Source organism: Notamacropus eugenii, chromosome 3, assembly GCF_028372415.1.
Source record: "Notamacropus eugenii isolate mMacEug1 chromosome 3, mMacEug1.pri_v2, whole genome shotgun sequence".
NCBI classification, from domain to species: domain Eukaryota; kingdom Metazoa; phylum Chordata; class Mammalia; order Diprotodontia; family Macropodidae; genus Notamacropus; species Notamacropus eugenii.
In genome coordinates this window covers 430,828,745-430,852,525 of record NC_092874.1, presented here as the reverse complement: position 1 = coordinate 430,852,525, position 23,781 = coordinate 430,828,745, and the positions used below count along the sequence as shown (strand labels likewise).

Here is a 23,781-nt window from a genome sequence, read left to right as displayed (position 1 = left end):
ATAGAGATTGTTTTAATGATCATGAAAAGAAACCTTGATCCAGAGGCATCTGTGGAACACAGGAAGACATCCAAAGGCCTCTAATTTGGAGAAGGGAGCCCCTTAGCTTTTCCATGGGGAGATTACTTTGACTCTTTCTTAAGTAGTTTCCTCCATTTGGGTTGACCAGATGGGCTTTGGGACCCATTCCAGGATGGAGCTGATCCATCTTCTTCAGTCACTATCCCTTAATTGTGACTGTTTGGTCCTGTTGACCTGGGGCTGAGATTCTGGAGATCAAAACCTCTCCAGGGAGGCTGTGCTCATTAAAACCTGGCCACCCAGTCTAAGGAAAAGTTAATGACCCAACAATTGCAAACAGACAGGCATAGTCCTTCTGAGCTATTTACAGCCATAAAATGTACAGATCCAGATGCCCCCCTTTTCCGATCTGAGAATTTAGGTGTCCAGAAAAAATATTACTAGGTTGTTTGACTCTGGGACTCAGTAAAATCTGAAGTTGTTAAGGATTTCACCTGGATTTCTCTGAGAGCTTGACTTCCATATATAAGACGATGGATTCTGATCATCTTTCTCATCTGGGTAGTGTTTTATCCTGTTCATAATACCTACGCTTCTACATCTGCGATTCTATAATTATTATCCCATACATCAGGAAACCAAGACGATCGTATTTGTCTTAGGTCACACAAGTGAGTTAGAGGAAGAAACAGGATTTAATCTTTATTTTTTATATTTCATATGTATTTATACGTTTTCTTTGTTTCATATAACCTTTGCCGTTGTTGAGTTGTTTTAGTTGTGTCCGACTCTTTGTGACCCCATTTGGGACTTTCTTGATAAAGATACTAGAGCGGCTGGCCATTTCCTTCTCCAACTCATTTTACAGAAGACGAAACTCAGGCAAACAGGGTTAAATGACTTGCCTAGCGTCACGCCACTGGTAAGAGTCTGAAGTCAGATTTGGACTGGGAAGATGAGTCTCCCTGACTCCAGGGTTCAGCATCCTATCCACTTCACCGCCCATAACCTTAAATGACCTTAGATTTCTGGTATTCATTCATTTAGTAAGCATTTATTTAGCACTTACTGTAGTCAATACACTGTTGTGGGCATTGGGAGAGGAAAAAATGAAATGAAAATGATTGATGGCTTCAGGGACCTTACAGTCTATTCCTGTATTCTTTCTACTGTACCAAGAAAAATGAGGCTGAACAGGAAAATTCTGTGAATTTGATACAGCTTCAAAATATCTTGTCTGCTAAGCCCAAGCATGCATGTGTGCGCACACACACACACACACACACACACACACACACACACTCTCCTGGAATGACCTGAAGCATCTAGGTAGAAAATGAAAAAAATCAGATAGCTGAAATACTTTTCTTTCTCCTCGTAGGAGACATCCCATATTTCTCTCCCCAATTTAAAACCTCTCCTTACAAAAGGGCTCCTTCCCTATTGCCTACAGATACTCCCAGATGTTACCTGTCCTAAAAGAAAATCCTCTCAAATGATTGCCTTTCATCTCTGCACAGCTAAATTCCTTAAAAAAAGAAAAAAAGCCATAGCATTCTTTACTTCCATTACCTCACCTTCCACTTACGAATCATTACAATCTGCCTTCCCCTCCACGTGACTGAAATAACTGTCCAAAATTACCCATCCTTATCCTTCCTAGTCTCCCTGGAGTGTTTGACCATATTGATCACCTCCTCTGTTTAGATTGTCTCTCCTCTCTGGGTGCTGGGTGGCACAGTGGATAGAACACTGGGTCTGTAGTCAGGAAGGTCTGAGTTCAAATCCAGCCTCAGACACTTATTAGTTGTGTGATCCTGGGCAAGTCACTTAATCCTGTCTGCCTCTGTAAAATGGAACTGGAGAAGGAAATGAAAAACTCCACTGTCCTTGCCAAGAAAACCTCAAATGGGGTCATAAAGAATGAGCACAACCAAAATGACTCAACTACAAAATAGGGATAATTATGGCAAATATTTGTATCTTTACTGTCTAGCACTAGTGTCTAGCACAGTTTAATAAAATGGAGGTAATAAGAGCACATACCTCCCAGGGTTGTTGTGAAGATCAAAGGAGATCATTTTTATAAAGCACATAGTAGGTGTTTAATAAATGCATATTCCTTTCCCCTCCCCATTCCCACACACCAGTCCATGCCACTGCTCCAGAATCATTGTCGGTGTCGTCCTTTGTATTGTGAATACACCTCTGGGCTCTTCTCCCTCTCCACTCTCTGTCATTGATCGCATCAACTCCCACAGGTTCAGGGGTCATCTCAATATGTATCAATCCCAAAGTCACATGATCCACCTTGGTCTCTCCCCTGAGCTCTCATCTTGAGTATCTAATTGTTTTTGAGATACATCTGTCCCTGAATATCCTCTCAGCTTCTCAAACCCAACATGCTCAAAATTGCACTGTTTTCTCTCCAAACCCAACCTCTTCCTAACCTTCCTATTTCTGCCCAATCTTCCTGGAACCCAAGTTCAATCGATAAATCAATTAACAAACATTTATTAGGTGTCTACTGTTTGCCAGGCACTATATATACAATCTAGGACTCTTTTGCTTCTCTCCACTGAAATGGCTATCATTCTGCTTCAGCCTCTCTATCTGTTATGCTAGCCTCCAAACCTGGTCTCCCTGCCTCCAGTTTCTCCTCTTTTCTATATATCTGCCACCTAGATGCCAGTCTAAAAGTCTTAAAATACAAGTCTGACCATGTCACTCTCCTGCTCAGGAAGCTTCAGTGGCTTCCTCTTGCCTCTAAGATCACCTACAAACAAACCCCTCTGTTTAAAGCCCTTCTTAATTGGGTCACAGCCAGTCTTTGAAGGTTGATTACATATTACTACCCCTCATGAACTCTATGGTCTAGGCACACTGGTCTACCTGCTATTCCTGTATACAGTATTCCATTTCCCACCTCTGTGCCTTTGCAAAGATTGTTTCCCACACCTGGCATGCTGTCCCTCCTCACCTTGCCTCTTTAAATCCATTGCTCTCTTCAAAGCTCAGCTCAAGGGAGCTCTTCAAAAGACCTCTGATTCTCTTAAGAGTTAGTGCCCCAGATCTCGCCAAAAACTTCTTTCTATTTGCCTTGCATACCTGTACAGGGCTCGTGTTTATTTCTTTGTGAATGTGTTGTATCCTCAGCAGAATATAAACTCCTGGAGGGCAGGGACTGTTTCATTTAATATCTGTATTCTCAGAATCTAGCACAGTCCTCATCATAATTACTAGCAGTGTGACCCTGGGCAAGTCATTTAACCATGTCTGCCTCAGTTTCTTCATCTGTAAAATTAGAGAAGGAAATGGCAAACCACTCCAGTATCTTTACCAAGAAAATCTCAAATGGGATCACAGAGTTGGACACAACCAAAATGACTCAACTATAAAATGGGGATAATTATAGCAAAAATCTGTATCTTCAGTGTCTAGCATAGTCCTTGTCATAAATGTTTATTTATTGATTCTTATGTGATATTTGGAAACATTAATCTATTCATCCATCCATCCATTCAACAAAATGATTAGTTACCTACTTTGTTCAAAGCACTGTGTTAAATATTGGAGGAGATGAATGAGGAGCCTCCCGTCCTCATGGAACTTACAGTTAAGTAGGGAGATAAGACACAAATACAAACAAAATCTGTAAAACTCAGTAGTGCATAATGAGATCATTAGAGAACTACCAAATGAAGTGCTACATGAGGTCTGAGAAGGAAAATTGTTATAGATTGGGTAGGGGGAGGAATTAACCAACCCCTCCAATTCCCTGCCACCTACCCCCCAAGGAAATTCCAGGCAAAGGGAAAAATGCAAACAAAAGTATGGAGACAAGATTATGCTAAGCACATTTGTGGAATAGAAAGCCATAGCAGACTGTATAAGGAGGGGAGTAACATGATATAAAGTTTGAAAAGCATCTTGTATGCCAAGAGGAAGACCTTACTTAAATTTTACTCAGTGGATAACAATGACCCACTGAAGATATCTGAGTAAAGGAATAGTATGACTAAATCTTGTTGTTCAGTCATGTCTGACTCTTTGTGACCCCCAATTAGAGTTTTCCTGGCAGAGATACTGGAGTGGTTTGCCATTTCCTTTTCCAGCTCATTTTTACAAATGAGGAACTGAGGCAAACAAGGTTAAATGACTTACCCAGGGCCACACAGCTTTAGTAAATGCCTGAGGCTAGATTTGAACTCAGGTCTTCCTGGCTCTAGACCTAGCACTCTAACTACTGGGCCACCTAGCTGCCCTACATTACCAGTTGCCCAGTGGACACTTCAAACTGAATGGCTTCAAGATATCACAAATTCAGTGTGTCCAAAACTGAACTTATTAGCTTTCCCCTCAAACTGTCTCCTCTTCAAAGCTTTTCCCTTTCTGTTGTGTACACCACCATCCTCTAGTCTCCTAGATTAGTAACCTAGGTATTATCCTGACTCCTCACTCTCCCTCACCTCGCATTCCCAATCACCTCCTGAATTGTCTTTCTATTCCACAACATCTCTAACGTCTGACCTCTCCTCTCCACTCACATGAAACTCTGCCCCCTTGGATCAACCTCTCATAACTTCTCACTTGGATCATTACAACAGCCTCCCAATTGGTCCCATTGGCTTATCACTCTTCCCACCTCAGTCCATCACCCTCCATTCTCCAACAGCCACTCTGACCCCAAGGAACATTTTGCTTTCTCCAGGATAAGCTGATCACTTGCTATCACCTTGGAGAATGACTCGGCTTTCAATACTCTACACCTTCTCAGGTTGCTCACTTGTCTTTCTCCTATGATTAGAGGGCTGAGGGGCAAAGCAAAGAGCTCCTCCCCAAAAACTTTCTGTATAGGAGGCTCAGAACTTTCCAGGTAACTCAGTTTTCTATCAGCAGCTCTGCTTGGTTTCCACTCTGGGGAACATCATGCCTTCATGTGATGCCTATTTGTGGCTCCTCCTCCTCCCCATTAGTTTGTAATCTCCTCAAGGGCAGAGATTTTTTCCTATTTCCTTCCTTTATTCCTCCCTTTCTCTCCCTTTCTCTTTCCTTCCTTTTTTCCTTCTTTCTCTCTCTTTTCCTTCCTTCCTTCCTTCCTTCCTTCCTTCCTTCCTTCCTTCCTTCCTTCCTTCCTTCCTTCCTTCCTTCCTTCCTTCCTTCTTTCTTTCTTTCTTTCATCCTCAGTACTTAGCAGAGTGCCTGGAATATAGTAGGTACTTAATAAATCTTTACTGAATTGAAATGAATTAAACTGAATCCAATGTACTAGGTGTCAAAATAATTTTCCTCAAGTACAGATCTGACTATGTTGATCCCCTGCTTATTCAACTCCACTGGCTTCCTATCCCTTCTAGGATGAAATGTAAATGCCTCTGTTAAGCTTTTAAAATTGTTTTACAGCCTGACCCAGTCTGTCTTTCCAGTCTCATTAGATGATATTCTCTTTCCTGCACTCAGTACCAAGCTGGTCAAACTGACCACCTCTCTGTTCCTCGCATAGAGCATTCCACCTCCCATGCCTTTGCACTGGCTGTCCCACATGCCGAGTATGCTTTTCCTCTTTAAAAATGCCTCACAGAGCCCAGTTTTTCCTTCAACACGCGACTTTCCTGATTCTAATTGCTACTGACCTCCCTCTCAAGCTACCTTATACCTGTCTCCCTCTTTCTCTCCATACACACACACACACACATATATTTAAAAACGGCATAGCAATGCTTATATATGTACTCACTTTCTCCCCTCGCTATTAGAACATGAGTTCCTTTTGAATAGGGACTGTTCACAGTATCTGTCCCACAGTGGGTACTTGTTGATTAACTGATTGATAAAATCTTATAAAGATATATTGAATTTATTCCCATTTTATAGATTGAAAAAGTCTGAGGTCCACCCGTGTGAAGTGCTCCCAATCTCACAATCAGTTGAAGCAAGGATCTGATTCCAAGTCAAATAATGCCATCTAACTTTCCCCCAAAGAACTTGTTACATGTTTCTGTCTCAGATTTGTAGAGGTTTGTTTATACACATGAATTGTTTTTCTGAACACCACATCATGTTTATTTTCATCATTATCATCAGTCAGTCAATAAGCATTTATTAAGTGCCTCCTGTATGCCAGGAACTGTTCTAAGCATTGGGACTATAAAAGTGTCCCAAACCCTTCTCTGCAGGAGCTTACAAGCTAATAGGGGAGAAATTCATCTCACCACTATCTCTGTCTTTCTCTCTCTCTCTCCCTCCCTCTCTCCCTCCCTCCCTCTCTCTCTCTCTCTCTCTCTCTCTCTCTGATAGGTAGCATTTACATAGTATTTTAAGATTTATGAATCACATTACATATATTATCTCATTTGATCCTCACAACTACCTTGGAAGATTGCTACTATAATTATTCCCATTTTATAGATGAAGAAGCAGAGGCAGATGGAGGTTAAGTGTCTTGCCCAGGGTCACAAAACTGAGACAGAATTTGAATTCAGGTCTTCCTGATTCCAAATCCACCACTCTATCGGCTACATCACCTAGTCACCTCCAAATTGTTTTGACCACAGCAACTCATGAAACCTGAAGAATTCCTCACCTTACCACATGTGGTCCATTCACACCAATGAAACTGCGGTCCTCTTTAAGAAATAATAATAATTCCATAACTATCCTGTGTGGTAGTCAGTACAGATATTACTAACGTATTCCCATTTTGCAGATGATGCAATGGAGGCTCATAGAGGATAAGTGATGAGGTCACAGACTTAGAGCTAGAAGGCGTCCTAGAAGTCAACCTAGAGGTCCAACCCTCTCATTTTACAGATGAGGAAACTGAGGCTCAGAATTGGCAAATGACTTGCCCAAGTCCATGCAGGCCTTAAGTAGCAGAGCTTGCAGTTGAAACTAGACTATTTGATTAAATCTACACTGACTCTTTCCTCTGAACCACAATGTCTACTTTCCTGCTGATATCCAGTGACTGTGTTGTAACTTGAACCCCAGGTCTTCAGACTTGAAGCATGGTATGATTTCCCCCAGACCAAGTTGTCTCTTTAAGGACAAATGAAAGCTTTGTTTGAAGGTTCTCTACATTATCGCTCTATGAGAGGCCACAGGCAGAGCTTCCATCCCGCCAGGGTAGCAGTACAATAAATGTGCTCCTGATGTGCTTTTCTTATTAGCTCTTTTTCTATAAATTTTATTACATTTAATTAAAAATTATTGGTATAAAACTACTGCAGATGGTCCTTTTTTTTTAGTCAGAAAATTAAAAAGTGAATCTTCTCATCAGTCAATTTCAATGAGCAGTGTAATCACGCACATTAGGAGGTGATGGAGGCAAGATGGCAATAATTTCTATTGCATTTTCTAGCTCCATTTGCTGAAACTTAATGAAACTTCTGTGCGGGTTCATTTGTCAAAAGAAATGCATATGGATAAATATATATTTATAACAATAAGCAGGCTTTTGGCCTCCGGGCAGATAGTAATGCCAGAGGGCTGAACAGAGATGCTGCGATGTACCCTCATTGTAGCGACATAGTCCCTGGGATAGATGGAATTAGTCAGCAGGAGTTTGCCATACAAACACACGGGATGTACAAATAGGCACATTAATCAATGAAAATGTAAGACATCTTCATTTTAGGAGGTCAGGCATAATGAGAGGCAGCATGGGACAATGGGGACAGTATTGGGCTTGGAATCAGAGGCTCTGGGTTTGAATTCCAGCCTTGCTGTTCACTATTTACATGACCTTGTGCAAATGACTACCTTCTGAAGCAGCCCACCTAAGCAGCATTTGAACTCCAGCATTTTGTGGTTCCACAGTCCTAACACTTAAGTTGAACTGCTATAAGAATACTTTGTGTAAAGAGAAAAAAGCAACTTTCAAATACTCAAGAACTCTGATCAATATAGAGACCAACCACAATTCCAGAAGACGAATGAGGAAGCATGCTACTTACTTTCTGCCAGAGAGGTGATGAATTCAAAATGGAAAATGCAATGGAAAAACCAATATGAGAAATTGTTTTGCCTCACTATGAGTATTTGCTACAAGGTTTTGTTTTTCTTTTTTTCTAAAGGTGGGGGAGTAGAGAGGGAAAGTGGCTGGCAAGAGGGTTGCCCCCCCAAAAGAAGAGGATAATTGCAGTATCTTTAAAGAAATGAACATTAGAGAACAGAAGGAAGGTCAGAAGAAGTCACAGATAAGCAGGACAGATTTGAAAGTTACATGTGAAATTTATCATATACTTAAAAATTAAGTAATTTGTAAGAAAGAGAGATCCACAGTTTCATATCTAGTCCTCTTTTTCTTTTCCACTGTGTATCTGAAAGGGCTCTTTTCAGGTGGTTTTTGTTAACATCAAAATAGAGAAAATAAATATAAAATTAGTTTCAGAAATAAAAATAGAAACACAAACAAAACTGATCATTTTGCCAGATACAACTGATACTGTTTCCATGAATTAGGTTCCAATGAGACTAGTAGCCATCAGTTAAGAAACAAAACCTCTCGACAGGCTGCAAATAAAATAATATCAACACAGATAAGGTCACTGGGTCTATTCTGGAGTACCTGAGTGGTGGATGGTAATCATTAAAAAGTAAAACTAATTCCTGTTTATCTGAACACCAAGTAGTAAAAATTCCCAATTTAGTCCCCTTTTCCTATGAGAAGACCAATAGCAAGTATGTAATCTATGACTTAGGGTACAGTAACTTGTTTCTCCCCTTTTATGTCTCTCCCTCTCCCCATATAAACACAGTTTCCAGAATCTTTTTTGGGTCAGTACCTCTTCTACCTAGTCTTCTCCACAATTCCCTTCCTCACTCATGGTCTTGTCCAGTTAAGAACTCATGTGCAGAATAAACAGCCTGTGGACCTGAAATACCTAGAAGTGCCTTCTGAATCATCCCAAAATGATTAAATCACATTTACCATAGGTTTTGTTCCAGGTCTAAATCCTATTGCAGATAAATGAAGCATTCTAGTGAGTCCCATATATTTGGCTAATTGCAAAGGACTATACTTTCCACACATGATTTAGCATTTTGCAAATATTTAGAATACGGTAATGAGCAGTTAGGTGGTGTAGCAGATAGAGTGTCACATCTGGAGTCAGGAAGACTCAACTACTTAAGTTCAAATCTGGCCTCAGACACTTACTAGCTGTGTGACCCTGAGCAAGTCACTTAACCCTGTTTGCCTCAGTTTCCTTATCTGTAAAATGAGTTGGAAAAGGAAATGACAAACCCTTCCAAGAACTTTGCCAAGAAAACCCAAAATGGGGTCACGAAGAGTCGGGCATGACTGTACATGAACAACAAAGAATGCAATAAAACATACAATATGAAAACTGTAGTAAGCATAATTGAATCATTTTTGTGGTGCTGTGAAAGGAAGAAAGATGGGCTTTAGTTTCTTTCTGTGCAAAGCGAATGGTTAGGTTAGATGGTCCCTCTCGATCTATGATCCTATGATATCTCAGGCTCGTTCCCGATCTAAATCAATGCTCAGTCAATAAACGAACATTGATTAAACATTCTACTAGATAAAAAAAATAAAATATTCTATATCCTAAAGAAAGCTGAATTCTATGTAGGAGGACAACATGTAAAGATAGGAGTTCAATCATTTTAGTCATGTCTAGCTACACAGCTGCTAAGTGACTGAGGCCAGATTTGAACTCTGAAAGATGAGTCTTCCTGACTGTAGGCCTGACTTTATCTACTGCATCACCTAGCTGCCCCACATCTGGGAATATAAATGGAATTTAGAAGTATAAATGGAATTTAAAAGAGAAAGAAAGAATATAAAATCAGCACAATGTAGTTAGGGAAGGAAGATCTTGGCAACTAGAGGGATCAAGAAAGGCTTCATGTAAACACTGTCTTTAAGGAAATTCCTGTAATGAATGATTATTATAACTAGTCCAGATATTCTGCGAGGAGGATGTCCCTTCAAGGCATTGAGAATGGCAAAGGCACAGAGATGAGAGATGGAATATCATGGGTGAGGAATAGAGAGAAATCCAGTTTGACAGGATCATGGAATACAATCAGGAATATCCAAGAGTAACCACCAATAAATAATAGCTGCTGATCCACTGCTACTAGCAGGCAGATGCATCAGTTTTGGGAGTGGCAGAACTCCCCTGGACCAGCTTCCGAGCCATCATCTAACAAAGCAGCTCTTTTGTAGAAGGCACCAACAATCTTTGTCAACTAACTGCCAATCAGTTTGCATACACAAGACAGATGGGCTAGCCTAGCCAACAGTGGGAAAAACTAGGAGAAAGATAGAAGGCAGAATGTGTACTAGACAGATCAAACCAGTAGCACCATCACTTCTTGATCACCATCTTCCTGAGCCTAAGAGCCTTTGGGATAGCCATGCTTCCAACTCAGCGCCCATGGCTATCATCCTATGAGCAGTCCTCATGGAGCCAGCCTAGCAATTGCCCTTCCAGGTACTAAAGTCACATATAGAGAAGACACAGGAAAAAAATAGTTCTTGGCCTGCCAGATGACTCAGCAGCAGGAACTGATATAATTTTATCAGTGGAAATAACATCAAAGTAGAGGTATTAGTATCTAAAGACTATAGGACTTTTTCATCTGACTTGATGCTGAATCCTCCCACATGTGCAGATTTGCCCATTAAAATGTAAATCTCTTAAGAGCAGGGAATATCTTTGCTCTCTAAATTTCAAGGGCTCAGTATAGTGATCTGTGCCCAGTAAACGCTTTCATTCAGTTTGTGAAAAGTTTTAGACTCCAAACAGGGTCATTTATATTTGATTGTAGTGACAACAGGGATGCTGAAATGCCTACCTCAGGCCTGACCTTGGGAAAAAGCTGAGACAGCCCCTAATCTAAGAAATGACAAGTGTTCCTGGGAAGCACACAAGCATGGCCAAGTCACAATGCTCTGAGTGTAGTGATAGACTTAAAATTCCCCAAATGTTCCTCCAACAGATGGCAGTCCATGGACCACATCTCTTCAAGGCATGGTCACTGAACTGGCTTCAGACGGCAGCATTCTGTTAATGAAGGATCATTGGATTCTCTCATTAGCATGTTTCAGGAGAGCTCAAGAAGAGCTGCTAATGTGCTTTATTCCAATAGACTAGTCTGATGAACAGATCAGAGAAATGTAATGGACCAGAATACACATTCCTTCTGTCAGGCCTTTGGACAACTCTCATGATGTCCTTGGTAATAAGACAGAGAAATGGAGACTGGACAATAACACCATTAGATAGCTGAAGCCCAGGACTGAAGTGGAAGGAGCATTGAAGATCGAGCCAGAATCTCTGGGTTTAAATCAGCTCTCCTACTACTACCCGTGGCTAAGGGGTAAGTTACCTGACCTCTCTGGGCCTTGGTTTCCCCAACTATAAAATAAAGAAAGGAGCTGGATGATTCCTAAGTGCCCTTCTAGTGAAAGGAAATTCTAAGATCCCACCATGGCCCCAAGTCAACTTGGAGGAAGTCTCTCTCCAGCGTTGTTGTTGCAATGGCTCTCCCTTCTGCTGTCCTCGTGAATAAAGCACAAACACTTCACAATCTGACCTGCTAGCAATTCCCTGCACACAGCAGCTGTCTAAATCTTGGGATGCATTCCCTCCTCACCTGTGCCTTGTGACATCCTTAACTTCTTTCAAAGCACAGCTCAGACCCACATGACATCTTTCTCCCTAGCACTGTATCGCTCTTAAAATTATTGTAATAACTGTTCTAAATAATAAAATTATTCTAAATAATAGGGAAGAGAAGGAAACAAGAATTTAACAAATGCTTCTATGTGCAAGAGACTGTGCTCATAAGCACTTTACAAATATTCTCATTTGATTCTCACAACAACCCTGGGAAATACAGGTGTTATTATTATCCACATTTTACAGTGAAGGAAACTGAGGCAGACAGGTTAAGTGACTTGCCTAGGTTCACACAGCTCATAAAATTTGACCTCAGGTCTTCCTGACTATCGACTGTGCCACCTAGCTGCCTTCATATAGCACCCACAGTGAGGCAGTTGGTGTTTGTTGTTATTTAGTTGTTTCAGTCATGTCTGACTCTTCATGACCCGATTTAGAGTTTTCTTGGCAAAGGTACTAGAGTGGTTTGCCATTTCCTTCTCCAGCTCATTTTATAAATGAGGAAACTGAGGCAAACAGGGTTAAGTGACTTGCCCAGGGTCACATAGCTAGAAAGTGTATGAGGCCAGATATGAACTCAGAAAGATGAGTCTTCCTGACTCCTGGCCAGGACTCCACTGTATTCACTGTGCCACCTAGGAAGTTGGTAGTCCAGTGATAATTTGCCTGAGCCAGACCTAGAGTAGAGGTTGGAACTACAATCTGGCTCCTGCCTCTTTTCCTGGCCTTATTTGCATATTTCCACACTCTTCTTCAAGTCAAATGGAATTTCCATGCATTCGTATAGGCTATCTCCTTGTCTGAAACGCTCCTCTTCATGACTCCTCAAAATCATTATCATGTTTCAAGGTGTTTCAAGGTTCAAGATTCTTATATTTCTTATATTTTCAAGAAGCCTTCCCCGAACCTGTCAGCTCCTGGTGCTCTCCCTTCCTCAAATTATTTTGTTTATATTTTTAATTTTTATATTGATATAAAATATATTTATATAAAATATGAATATTTATTTTACGCACAATAAATATTTACATTTATATTTTGTTTATATCTGGACATGTTGCATTCCTCCAGGAAATATAAGCTTCTTCAGGGCAGGAATGCCGACATTTTTTGTCTGGGTATCATCAGTGCCTAACACATACTACCTCATGTACAATAGGCATGTATTATGTATGTGCTGTCTTCATCATTGTATTGTGCTTGGTTTTGGGTGCCATCTTTTTTGGGAGGGATACTGACAAGCTGAAGTGAGAAGGTGGAGTGAAGGAGGAGTGAAGACATTAGAAACCATGTCATAGGACTTAATAATTAAAGAAACTAAGGCTATTTAGCCTGGAAAAGAGAAAGCAATGGGAAGATATGGTCATTTTATTCAATTCTTAAAGACTGTTATATGGAAAGTGTTAGGCTCATTCTACATTCAGAGAACCAGAGGAAAGAAATGGAGGCTGATAATCAGTTTGATATAAGAAATGCCTCCTGACAGCCCAAGATATCCAGAAGTGGATGAGGCAGTATAGGGAGTGGGTTTCCCATCACTTGGGGTGTTTGAAAAGTCTGGATGAACACTTGTTGGCAATTTTGTATTGAGGATTCATGGTTAGGGTAGAGGTTGCATAAGATGACCTCATAAAGTTCCTTCAAATTCTCATTCTGTGAGTAGGATGCTTCTCAAATCCCAATCACTGAAGTACTATCCTCTATATAAGATGATGCAGACAATGCTACCTCAACAGGGGTCATAGTTCTAGATCTAGGAGAGGCAATGGGGAGCAATCCATTCATTTTACAAATGAGGACATTTAAAGATCAGGACTGGTAGACTGTCTTGCCCACCATCACAGAGGTAGTAAGTGGAAGAGCTGAGGTTCAACACTCCTGCCACCAGAGCAGAGCCCAAGCTTTGCATTGCTTTTCCAGCTGGATGATCTATAACTCAGCTATCTACTATCTCTTCCTTCTAACCAACAGCACATATTTTTCTAGACAGTTGAGTGTGATTTCAAGGTACTGTCAATGACTAGAGGTCTGTGATAGTCATCCAACTCACCTGGCCATCTGACCCATGACCTTGACCTCATCAGCATCATGTGCTAACCAACTAAACTAGTTAACTATTGGTATGCAGTCATATCCATAGATTCAAAGGCTTTTAGAGTGGGAACAGACCTTAGGGATCATCCATTTTAGGCTGCTCTATCGCAAAACAGGTTCTCCACCCAGCCTTCCCTATCCCTTTGCTTTTTTTCTGGTCCATAGGTCTCCTGTTGGCAAAATAGAAGCTCTTACTTTCTGATTGTTGGTCGTGGATATCTCGGTCTTGAAGATAATTTCTTATAGTGGAAAGAGTCTTGTATTTAGAGTCAGAAGACCTGAGTTCAAATTCCATCTCTGTCACTTAATTTCTATATTATTTTAGGTAAGTCATTTCACCTCTATAGCCCTCAGTTCCTTTGTAGGGCTGGATTTTATGTCCGCTAAAGTCTCCTGTAGCTTCAGATGTATGATTCTAGGATCCTGTAGGAATCTTCATCACTTAGTCTGTCTGGTCTTTGTTAGCATGTCAGTAAAGCATTACAACAATAACTCATTAATTCAAATTAAATTCATTTGGCATGTGTGGTAATTCTGATAAGTATTAGACTAGGATTGTTAGGCACCCCAGGTCTATGAGATAATCACTCATTATTGAGAATGGCTGAAAGAATTAAAGACCCTTGAGAAGAGAAGGGATGGTAGGAGATATGACCGCTAGCTTCATTACCGGCCATGGTTGTTATGAATATCAAATGGGATAATATATGTAACAGAACTTTGTACTATATGAATGCTAGCTAGCAGTACTGTTATTATTCCACAATTAATATTATTAACAAATAAATGGTTATTATTATAATATTATAATAAATGATATTATAATATATGTTAATATTCTAAATGTTGTCATTATTGTTGTTGTTTGAAGTTGACCAAGCAGAGGCTGGATGATGGTGTGGAAGAGATTCTTGTTTTGGCTAATGAATTAGACTATTTTTTCTCGAAGGGTCTTTCCATCTCTAAGAATATATGGATGGATGTATATGTATATATGCATATGTGTTTACATATATATAAGTGTAAACACATATACATATATGTTGGGGTTTCCCCTTTTTTATTATATTGAAATATATAATGGTCCTATGCATTTGGACCCTCTTAGCTATTACCAATGATGATTTATCAACGTTAGCACTTATTCCACTGCCTTCCTTACTCTGGGCAATATATGTCCATGTCTTCCAAACTAAAATCTAGCTTCTCTAAATTAGTTTACCTTTGCTTCATAAATTCTTTTGTTACCAAAGAGGCAAATTAACAAAGTCTCTAAGATTAGGGGATTGGGAGGAGCAACTATGAAGGGTTGCTCTGAGAACGGCTGTGGGATATTTAAAACACTCAAGAGAACAAACTCACTCAAAGCACTCAAGGATCCCTTTACCAACCAGCAATTTCTAACTGCTAATTGCAAATCATTCTTATCTATTCATTACTGCAGATCTCCTAAGAATATCCACTTGGCAATACTTCATTAACTTGAGTTACTGAATATAACTGAAAGTGACCAGACTGCATTTCTTTTAAAATCTTCAATAATTCAGGCTCTTTATTAATCTAAATTGGACTTCATCCAAACATTGAGTGAGGCTTACCTGCACCTCCTTCAGTCCTTATCTACACAGCACAAATTAAGCGGAGATTTCAATTGGCTGGCTAGGATAAAGGATAAAGATATTGATGGGGGGGGGGGGGAGGGCTGAAATATTCAGCTTAACCTTGATCACTGTTATTGATAACTGGCATCTCCAACTCACTTTGAAACAAATTAATAATGAATCAAGCCCAGATGTACCATTTAACCACTCAGGTTCATTAAACATTTAGCATATGGCACCTTAGATTTTCCATATTATAAAAATTCTTTTAAATAAGTGGAACTTTCCTATGCGTATCTATGCAATGAAAATGTATGCGTATTAATTTGGGGTGTTTAATTTGGTGAGTGATGAAAGATTGCTAGTTTAGAATAATTCCCAGAATCTATCTTGGCATTTGTTTCAAAGTCAAGTTTCAAATGCATCCCCCATGGAAATCAGATCAGTTTCCCAAGTCAACTTAAAACTAGTTATAAAGATATGAGGTTTTACGGTACCTTTCTGTTTCCTGATCTGCAGTCTGCTGCTTGCTCTCAAATGCATTAAAACTACTCATGTCTACATAGCCATCATTCTCATTTGCTGTTGATAATGCCCTGCTAGGATCTTCAAAAAGCTTGGTAAATGTTCCAGCCCTTGTAGGTCTCCGAGGAGGGATTTGGATGTTTTCATAATCTGAGTTCATTGCTGGGATGTTCTCATAATCCGAAGTATCTGCGTTGGGAAATGAAATGGACCTTGGCTTTGTCAGGGGGAGGGGCAGGAAAGGAGGCCGAGATCGGTCCTCAAATGACTCCACTCTGGACACACTCCGGCTGAATGCAGCCCCTTTCCTCTTCATATCTCTGTAAAAGATGATGGAGGAGGGAGACTCTGAAGCTCGAAGTTTCCCAGTTCTAGATTTGAGCTGAGGAGAATTGCTGAGGCTCCTCCTGTCAATTTCTAGGACCCTTGACGGACCATGGTAACTGGATTCTGAAGAGGATCTGGAGGAGGAAACATTGACGTCCACGTGGACTTTGTTTTCAGTTCTTTTTTTGAATGTCAGGGCTAGGAATCTCTTAAAGGAGGATTTTTTCTTCTTAGTGTATTTATCAGGAGAGTCATTATCAATCAGAAGGGAGGGGGAACTCTTTGTAATTGGCTTTTTTGTGATGCAGGCCAGATCAAAGGGAGGTGGGATATCAACCACAGAAGATGGTGTTGACATGCCACTGGAAGAAAGATGACTTCTTTGGGAGAAGCTGCCTGAGGACCCAATGACACAAGGCAAAGATAGATTATCCTCTTTCCTTTTTATCCTGCCATCATCCAACATAGATTCTTCCAACTCTCGGTACAAAGAAATGGGAAGATCTCTCCCTTCCACGGAGAAAGACCGAGGATATAAGATAAAGCTTCTTGGCTTAGCTGGCAAGGCCCTGTTGATTTCCAGTGGTTTCCCTTCCATTGGCAGCCGAGTCTTGTTTCCTTCTTGCCCTGCATGCCTGCTGTCTGTGGTTAGTAAATCAGTCTCTGGTCCTGTTTCTTCAGGAACAGTTTCCGGGACATAGCCAGGCACTTTCCCAGAGTGAGAACGGGCCCTTGTGACAACGTTTTTCCGATCCACAGTAATCAAGCCATTGTCAGCATCAGCACTGATTTCTTCTTTAGTGCTGCAGCTGCTCTGAGTGCCTTCTTCTCCTTTTGTTTCACAGTATCCTCTTCCTCCTGGAAAAGTATTCTCATCTCGGTGGATCAGGCTAACTCCCATCACATAGGGGTCAATGAGAGAGTCATCTACTGTTTCATCATCCAGGGTTTCCTCTGGCACAATGATTACTGCAGGAACCTCAAAAGTCTCTTCCTCTGGAGATCTACTTTGATTATTTACAAGTCCAGTCACAGGGTTCTGCTCATCATCTTGCATCTGCTCAGGGAGAGTCACACCATCTCCAGGAACATCATTTGCTTCTCCTCTTATTTCATGGTTTTCCTTCAAAGTGGCTTCAGTTCTACTTTCTGTAACAAGAAACCCCATTGAAATTGACCCCGAGTCCACCTCTATTCCAGATTCTGATTTTTTCATTGATTCAGGAAGATAGTAGCTGTCACTGCAAAAAGATGTGCTTTCAGTTGGAAGAAAGGCAAATGAATTTCCTGGAATAGAGTCCAAAAGTTCATCACTACCTTCACTTTCAAAAGGAATAATCTGGCAGCTCTCATCAGCAATTTCATCCTTCAACATGTCTTCCGCATCTTCAGCATCTTCTGCCTCACCCTGAATGGCTGCTTCCTCTTCTTCTTGGTCATCTTGTGCCTCAGCATCGTGATCACCACTGTCCACAGTGTCTTCAGGATTTTCAATGGCTAAACCAGTTTCATTGAGCTCGTTGCAGGGTTCTACCCCTTCATTGCACTCATTTTCAGTTTCATCTCCCCCTCCCTCAGTTTCCCCTTCAGCAGGGGGAACATCAGAAGCATCGTGGCAGTCTGACGAACATTTTTCTGCATCAGCACGCTCTTCGCTGTCGGCATCCCTGACATCGGCATCCCTGACATCCAATGATTCTTCAGGGTCCCCCGGCTGCTCATCACTGACCTCTGGCTCATCTGAAGATATATGGGTTAAAATAATATCCTTGCAGTCTTCTCTGCTGGAACAAATCCTCTCCCTTTCCAAACTGTAACCATTTTGATTCTGTATCAGGCTATCCCCTTCCTGGCTCATGAAAAGCTTATCCTTTTCACCTGTATCATTTTCACAGTCTGTGTCCTCCCTAGTATTTTCATACATGGAGTCTTGGGTCTCAGTTTCTCCTGGGGATCCTTGTAAAGACTGGTCAGTCCTCTCACAGTCCCCTCCTAGTGGCAGCTCATTTGAATCATTTACTTGGTCAGTGGAGCTTAGAGAGTCTTCTGTCTCTTCCACCTTGGTCTCAAAGCTGCTGGAGCAGTTGCTGGAACAGGGGTCCTCTGCCTCAGTTTCCTCCTCCCTGGTGGCTGGCAAAGATGCCAGCTTCTCATTGTCTGCACAGCATCGCTCCTGTTCCTGCTCCAATACTTTGTAGTCTCGCTTAGTCAGCCTCGATTCAGTGACTAAAATGTATTCATCATCTGCTTCAGATTCTGAGCATTCAGGATTGGACTGATTCCCTTCATACAGCTCTCCATCTGAACAGATCAACTTCCCATTGCTGCATTTATTGAAGGTGTTGTTCATGTACACACGAGTTTTCCCCCTGTTGGTAGTGGTCAACTTGGGCTTGGGAGCAATGGGTGGTTTGGGTCCTCTAGACATAGAGTTTGGACTGTGAAGAATATTCGAACGGGGGGATGGAGGAAACTTGGAGACTGCTACTGGCGTAAAGTGGCCGGCAGTCTTGGGCTTTGGTGCTAATGGGGGCTTTGGTGAATCTAAAAAGAGAAAGAAAAAGAGGAAGTTGAAACACACGCACAATTTCTTGCCATTTAGATTCGAAAAAAATACTCTCAGTAGAGGTACTGGAGCTCATTGGAGCTGTCTAAGAGGCAGTTTGGTTTAGATGGAAGAATGCTGGACTGAGCGCATCATGCTATAGTGGAAAGACGGCTACATTTAAAGTTAAAAGAACTTGGTTCATATCTTGCCATGGCCTTAGTGGGTGTAATGGGAACAATGGGAAGAACAGGAAGTCTGAGGACCTGGGTTCAAATTCCAACTTTGCCACTTACTACCTGCATGATTATGGGCAATCAATTAATCAATCAACAAACATTTATTTTGCACATACTAGCACATGGGTGCTATTGTAAGGGCTCTAAAAATACAAAAACAATAACGAAGCAATCTCTATACTCAAAGTATTTACACTCTAGAGATGAAAATAAGAGACAAAACATAGTGACTTTTGGGGGGAGGGACTAACAGCTGGAGGGGAGGGATCAGGAAGGCCATCAAGCAGAAGGTGGCATGTAAGTAGACTTGAGGGAAATCAGAGATTCTCAGAGGTGGAGGTAAGAAGAAGTATGTTCCAGGTATAAGGCATCTCCAGTACAAAGACATGAAAATGAGAGATGTGTGTAAAGAAAAGCCAGAAGGCCAGTTTATCTGGAGCAAGAAGATGTGGAGGGGAGTGACATGTAACAATTCAGGAAATGGAGAAGAGGGCAGGTTGTAAAAAGCTATGAATGCCAAACTGAGGACTCCATATTTGATCCTGGAGGTTAATAGGGAGCCATTGAGTTTATTGAGTAAGGGGTTGTTTCTTTGGGCTTTAGCTTCCTTCTCTACAGAATGAGAAGGCTGGACCAGGTATCCCTTCCAGCTATAACACTCCATGATCCTAAATTAACTCTTGGCTATCGTAACAATTATCTACAAAATGAACAACTTGGGACTTTGCCTCAACTCTGTTGTCTCAGGGACTTTAGAGACCATCTGTTCCAACCCTCTTATTTTGCAGATGAAGCAACCAAGGCAAGGAGAGGCTAAGTGATTGCCTAGGGTTATGTAGCAAGTATCTGAGGAATATTTGAATCCAGTGCCCTAGTCATTACACAGTGCTGGCTCTGAGTCTTACAAGGGAGACAGGAGATTTGGATTCTAATCCTGATTCTGCTACTAACTTGCCGTGTGACCTTAAGTCAATTACTTTTGAGTCTCAGATTCTTCTTCCATTCAAAACAAAGCCAAAGTTGAATTTGATAATCTCAAAAGTCCTTCCCAGCTTTGACATTAAATGATTCAGTGAGAGATGCCTAAAGACAAGACAAATTATCCCAAGTTATGCAAATACTGTGACAAATAAAGTCTTGGGGAAGACTTATGCTGGAAACAAGTGTAGGGGCCCTCTACATGGAATCCTAGGGCTGAAACGCACATCCAAAGACAGGGCCTGGGCTTCTAAAGTGAGAAAATACCAGGTATCCCAAAAGTCTGAGTGCAGTTGTAAAACCAGCAGCTCATTTATACGTATATCCAACCCAGATTCATTTGCTAAGCCCCTCTTGGGTGCATACACAGCACTTGGTTGGGTGCAGGGGGAGAAGCTAGAGGAGAGATTACAGTCTCTGACCTTGAGGAGCCTACAGGATATAGGAGCTGGAAAAATAAGATTCACATGACGTGAAAGAACCAGGGAAGATACCAGCTAGTAGAAAATCAAGTGTTTCATGTACTGCCACAGGAATCTGAATCTCTAATTAAGAAAACACCTTGAGGTTTACTTTAAAGAAGTCAGGGATCGGGGAGAAGCTTGTCTCTTCCTTTGGAAAAATAGGGACATTGGAGTGGATGAAAGTCCTGTGTTTATCAATTAGCTCTCCCTAAAATGTACCCATGACACTCTTTTCAGTTTAATCTATTTAACATGTTCTCCATCACTTTCTTAAGTCTAGACAATCAATGAAACAGTAAATTGAGTCCTCATTTGTAGCATCTGCTGATTTCTGAGGTGTAAAAGCTCACGCTGAAAATTTAACTATAGGCTCTGAAGTATAAGCTAACTCCAGCACACTCCTGATCCGATGACCTCCAAGGGCTCTTCCAAGTTTGATATTCTGTGATTCTGATTAGGGAGAGTTTCCCCGAGAAACAGCCTTGAAGACTGGGCAAGATGAGGAAGGAAGAGAGTTTATTTAACTTCCAAACACCATGTTCAATACTTGAAATTATCTGAAGATAAAAAGGCTGGAAATGAACTCTTTACATGGGAAAGATAGTTATGTACAGGGCAGCTAGGTGGTGCAGTGGATAAGGCACCAGTGCAGGAGTCAGGAGGACCTGAGTTCAAATCCCACCTCAGACACTTGACACTTACTAGCTGTGTGGCCTTGGGAAAGTCACTTAACCCCAATTGCCTCATTCTGGGTCATCTCCAGTCATCCTGATGAATATCTGGTCACTGGATTCAGATGGCTCTGGAGGAGAAGTGAGGCTGGTGACCTGCACAGCCCTCCCTCACTCAAAACAAAGTCAAGTGCAAGTCATGTCATTATTTCTCTGATGGCATGATCTTCTTCAGCAATGAAGGACAAACACACAGTTATGTTACAGGTTCCCTTTGTAATTAAAACTCTCTGTCCATCCAAGCCTCACATTTAGGTAAGGGATCCATATCACAGGATCTCAGAATTGGAAGGGACCTCAGAGTCCATCCAGTCTCTGAACCTAAATAGCAGTCTCCTCTGAGACATATCAAGGGTGAGTCTCCTTCCTGGCCCAGCCCAGGACTGTGGGGTCACCCCAAGTCTAGATGAATCTTAGATGCTGCATGAATTCTGACTTTGGAGATTCCTCTGAAAGAAGGCTTCCCTGTTGGGAGTCATGTTCCCCTAAGAAAAGATAGTGCCAAGGGATGGGATGTTCTGGACAAAAAGCCTCTCCCTCTTGGCAAAACTTGACTTCTTTTATACTTACAGGATAAGGATCTGGAAACAAATATACAAATGTTTTCCCTCTTCCCACTCAATTTGAAAAGAACTATAGAATCTCACTCTCTGTCAAGGTCTCTGTCCTTGGTTATCAAAGGATGGAGGAATGAACTGTGCCAGGGGAGGGGGTTGAGGGTGGGGTGAATTTCATCCATTTCATAAAAGTAAACACCAGACCAAACAATGCAAGATGGAAAGGGTTCCATGAAGTCAGACCTGGCTTAGATCTAGCTTAGCTCTCAGGGAAGATAGTGGCTTCATGGGAACAGAGAAATACCCAAGGAGAAATGCTTCCCAGGGAATGGTTGACATCTCACACAGAACAGTCCCAGAAGTGAGCTCAGCCATAGGACCAGGAACCTGAGACACTGTCTACTCTACCAGTATCAAGTGGAGTGAAGATTCAAGAGCATATCCATCTGATGGGCAGGTTATGGGCTCCATTCTCATCCTTTTAATACTGGAAGACAAAAAAGTTTCTTCCTTGAGAGCAGGGTCTACTTTTGCTTTTACTTTGCATCTCCGGTACTTAGTATTTCCTAGCATATAATAACAGTTTAATAAATGCTTGTTGAAGGAAGAAAACAAATATTTATTAAGCACCTACTATGTGCAAGCTCTATGCTAAATGCTTTTCAAATATTATCTCACAACAATCCTGGGGATAGATACTAATATTATCCCCATATTACAACTGATGAAACTGAGGCAGGCAGGCATTAAGTAACTTGCCCAGGGACATGCAGCTAATTAAGTGTCTGAGGTCAGATTTGAACTAGGATCTTCCTGACTCCCAACCCAGCACTCAGTTCACTGGGTCACCCAGCTGCCTTGTTGATTGATTAATTGGTTGAATTGCAGTGTCATACGGGATAAGAGAGAATAAAGTTTTGTGAAACAGGATATGAGCAACATGTTGGAGGTCACCAAGAAGTTGAGACAAGAGTGCAGAGACCCAGGATTACCTTTTGTGCTCTGTGCCAAGAGTAGACATGGTGGTGGTGGGAAAAATATATTAGCTGGCAGAGGGGCTCCCCACATCGATCTTCCATCTTCTACATTCCTTCCATAGCTAAGTACCCCTGTCTTCCCTAACTGCCCTCCCCAGTGGTAAACTTGTTATAGGAAGCTGTGGAATGGGCTGTGACATACATCAGTGGAAGGAACATGCACATTAAGAAGAACCAGAATTTAAAAATACCTCAAACCAAGCAAATGTTGGTGTCGATTGACAAACTTGGTCATTCTAATGTTATTGATGAGCTCAATGAGACACTGGAATATTTGATGCTTGTTTTTTTTTTAAAGAAAGCATGCAAACCCTAACCAGATACTGAGAGAAAAGAGGTTATTTACGAGAGGTACCAGGATGTTAGATTTGGAGTTAAAATCCGATTTCCTCATCTATAAAATGACAGGGTTGAATTAGTCTCCTTTTGCTAGTTTCCTTCTAATCATGGCCTCTGACCCTAGATGCCCTACAAGGACACTCCATCCCCCTTCTCAGCTCCAGGGCCTTTTCTCTCTGACTGTACCCTCATGCTTGAAATGGTCTCCATCCTCATCTTTGCTTCCTGGTTTTCCTGGCTTTCTTCAAGTCCCAGTTAAAATCCCACCTTCTACAGGAAATCTTTCCCAACTCTTCTTAATTCTAGTATCTTCTCTCTGTAAATTATTTTCTATTTATCTTGTGCATATAGTTTATTTGGGGGCTGGTTGTCTCCCCCATTAGAGTGTAAACACCTTCAGAGCATGGACAGTTTTTTGCTTCTTTTTGTATCCCCAGCACTTAGCAAAGTGCCTGGCACATGATAAATTACCAAATGCTTACTGACTGACTGAGGTGGCTTCTGGGACCTCTTTCAGATGTAAATCTGTCATCCCATGATCTTACTTTCTTTTGGCCTCTGTTACCCAGATTGGTTGTCTGTCTACAGGAAGGATTGGGTGGATATAATACTTGGTACTTGATGCCCAAATAGTCAGCAAATTTGGTGAGAGAGAGAGCGAGAGACAAT

The 23,781-nt window shown here is 41.3% G+C and overlaps 1 protein-coding gene across 1 annotated transcript in view; it reads right to left on the bottom strand.

The window, feature by feature from the left end:
* FGD5 (FYVE, RhoGEF and PH domain containing 5) overlaps window positions 1–23,781 on the bottom strand; it is a 175,500-nt gene that overhangs the window by 131,278 nt on the left and 20,441 nt on the right. Inside the window, exon 2 of the mRNA XM_072598387.1 lies at window positions 15,868–18,766. Within this exon, the coding sequence (XP_072454488.1) occupies window positions 15,868–18,766 (2,899 nt within the window). The remainder of the gene's footprint in view (window positions 1–15,867; window positions 18,767–23,781) is intronic.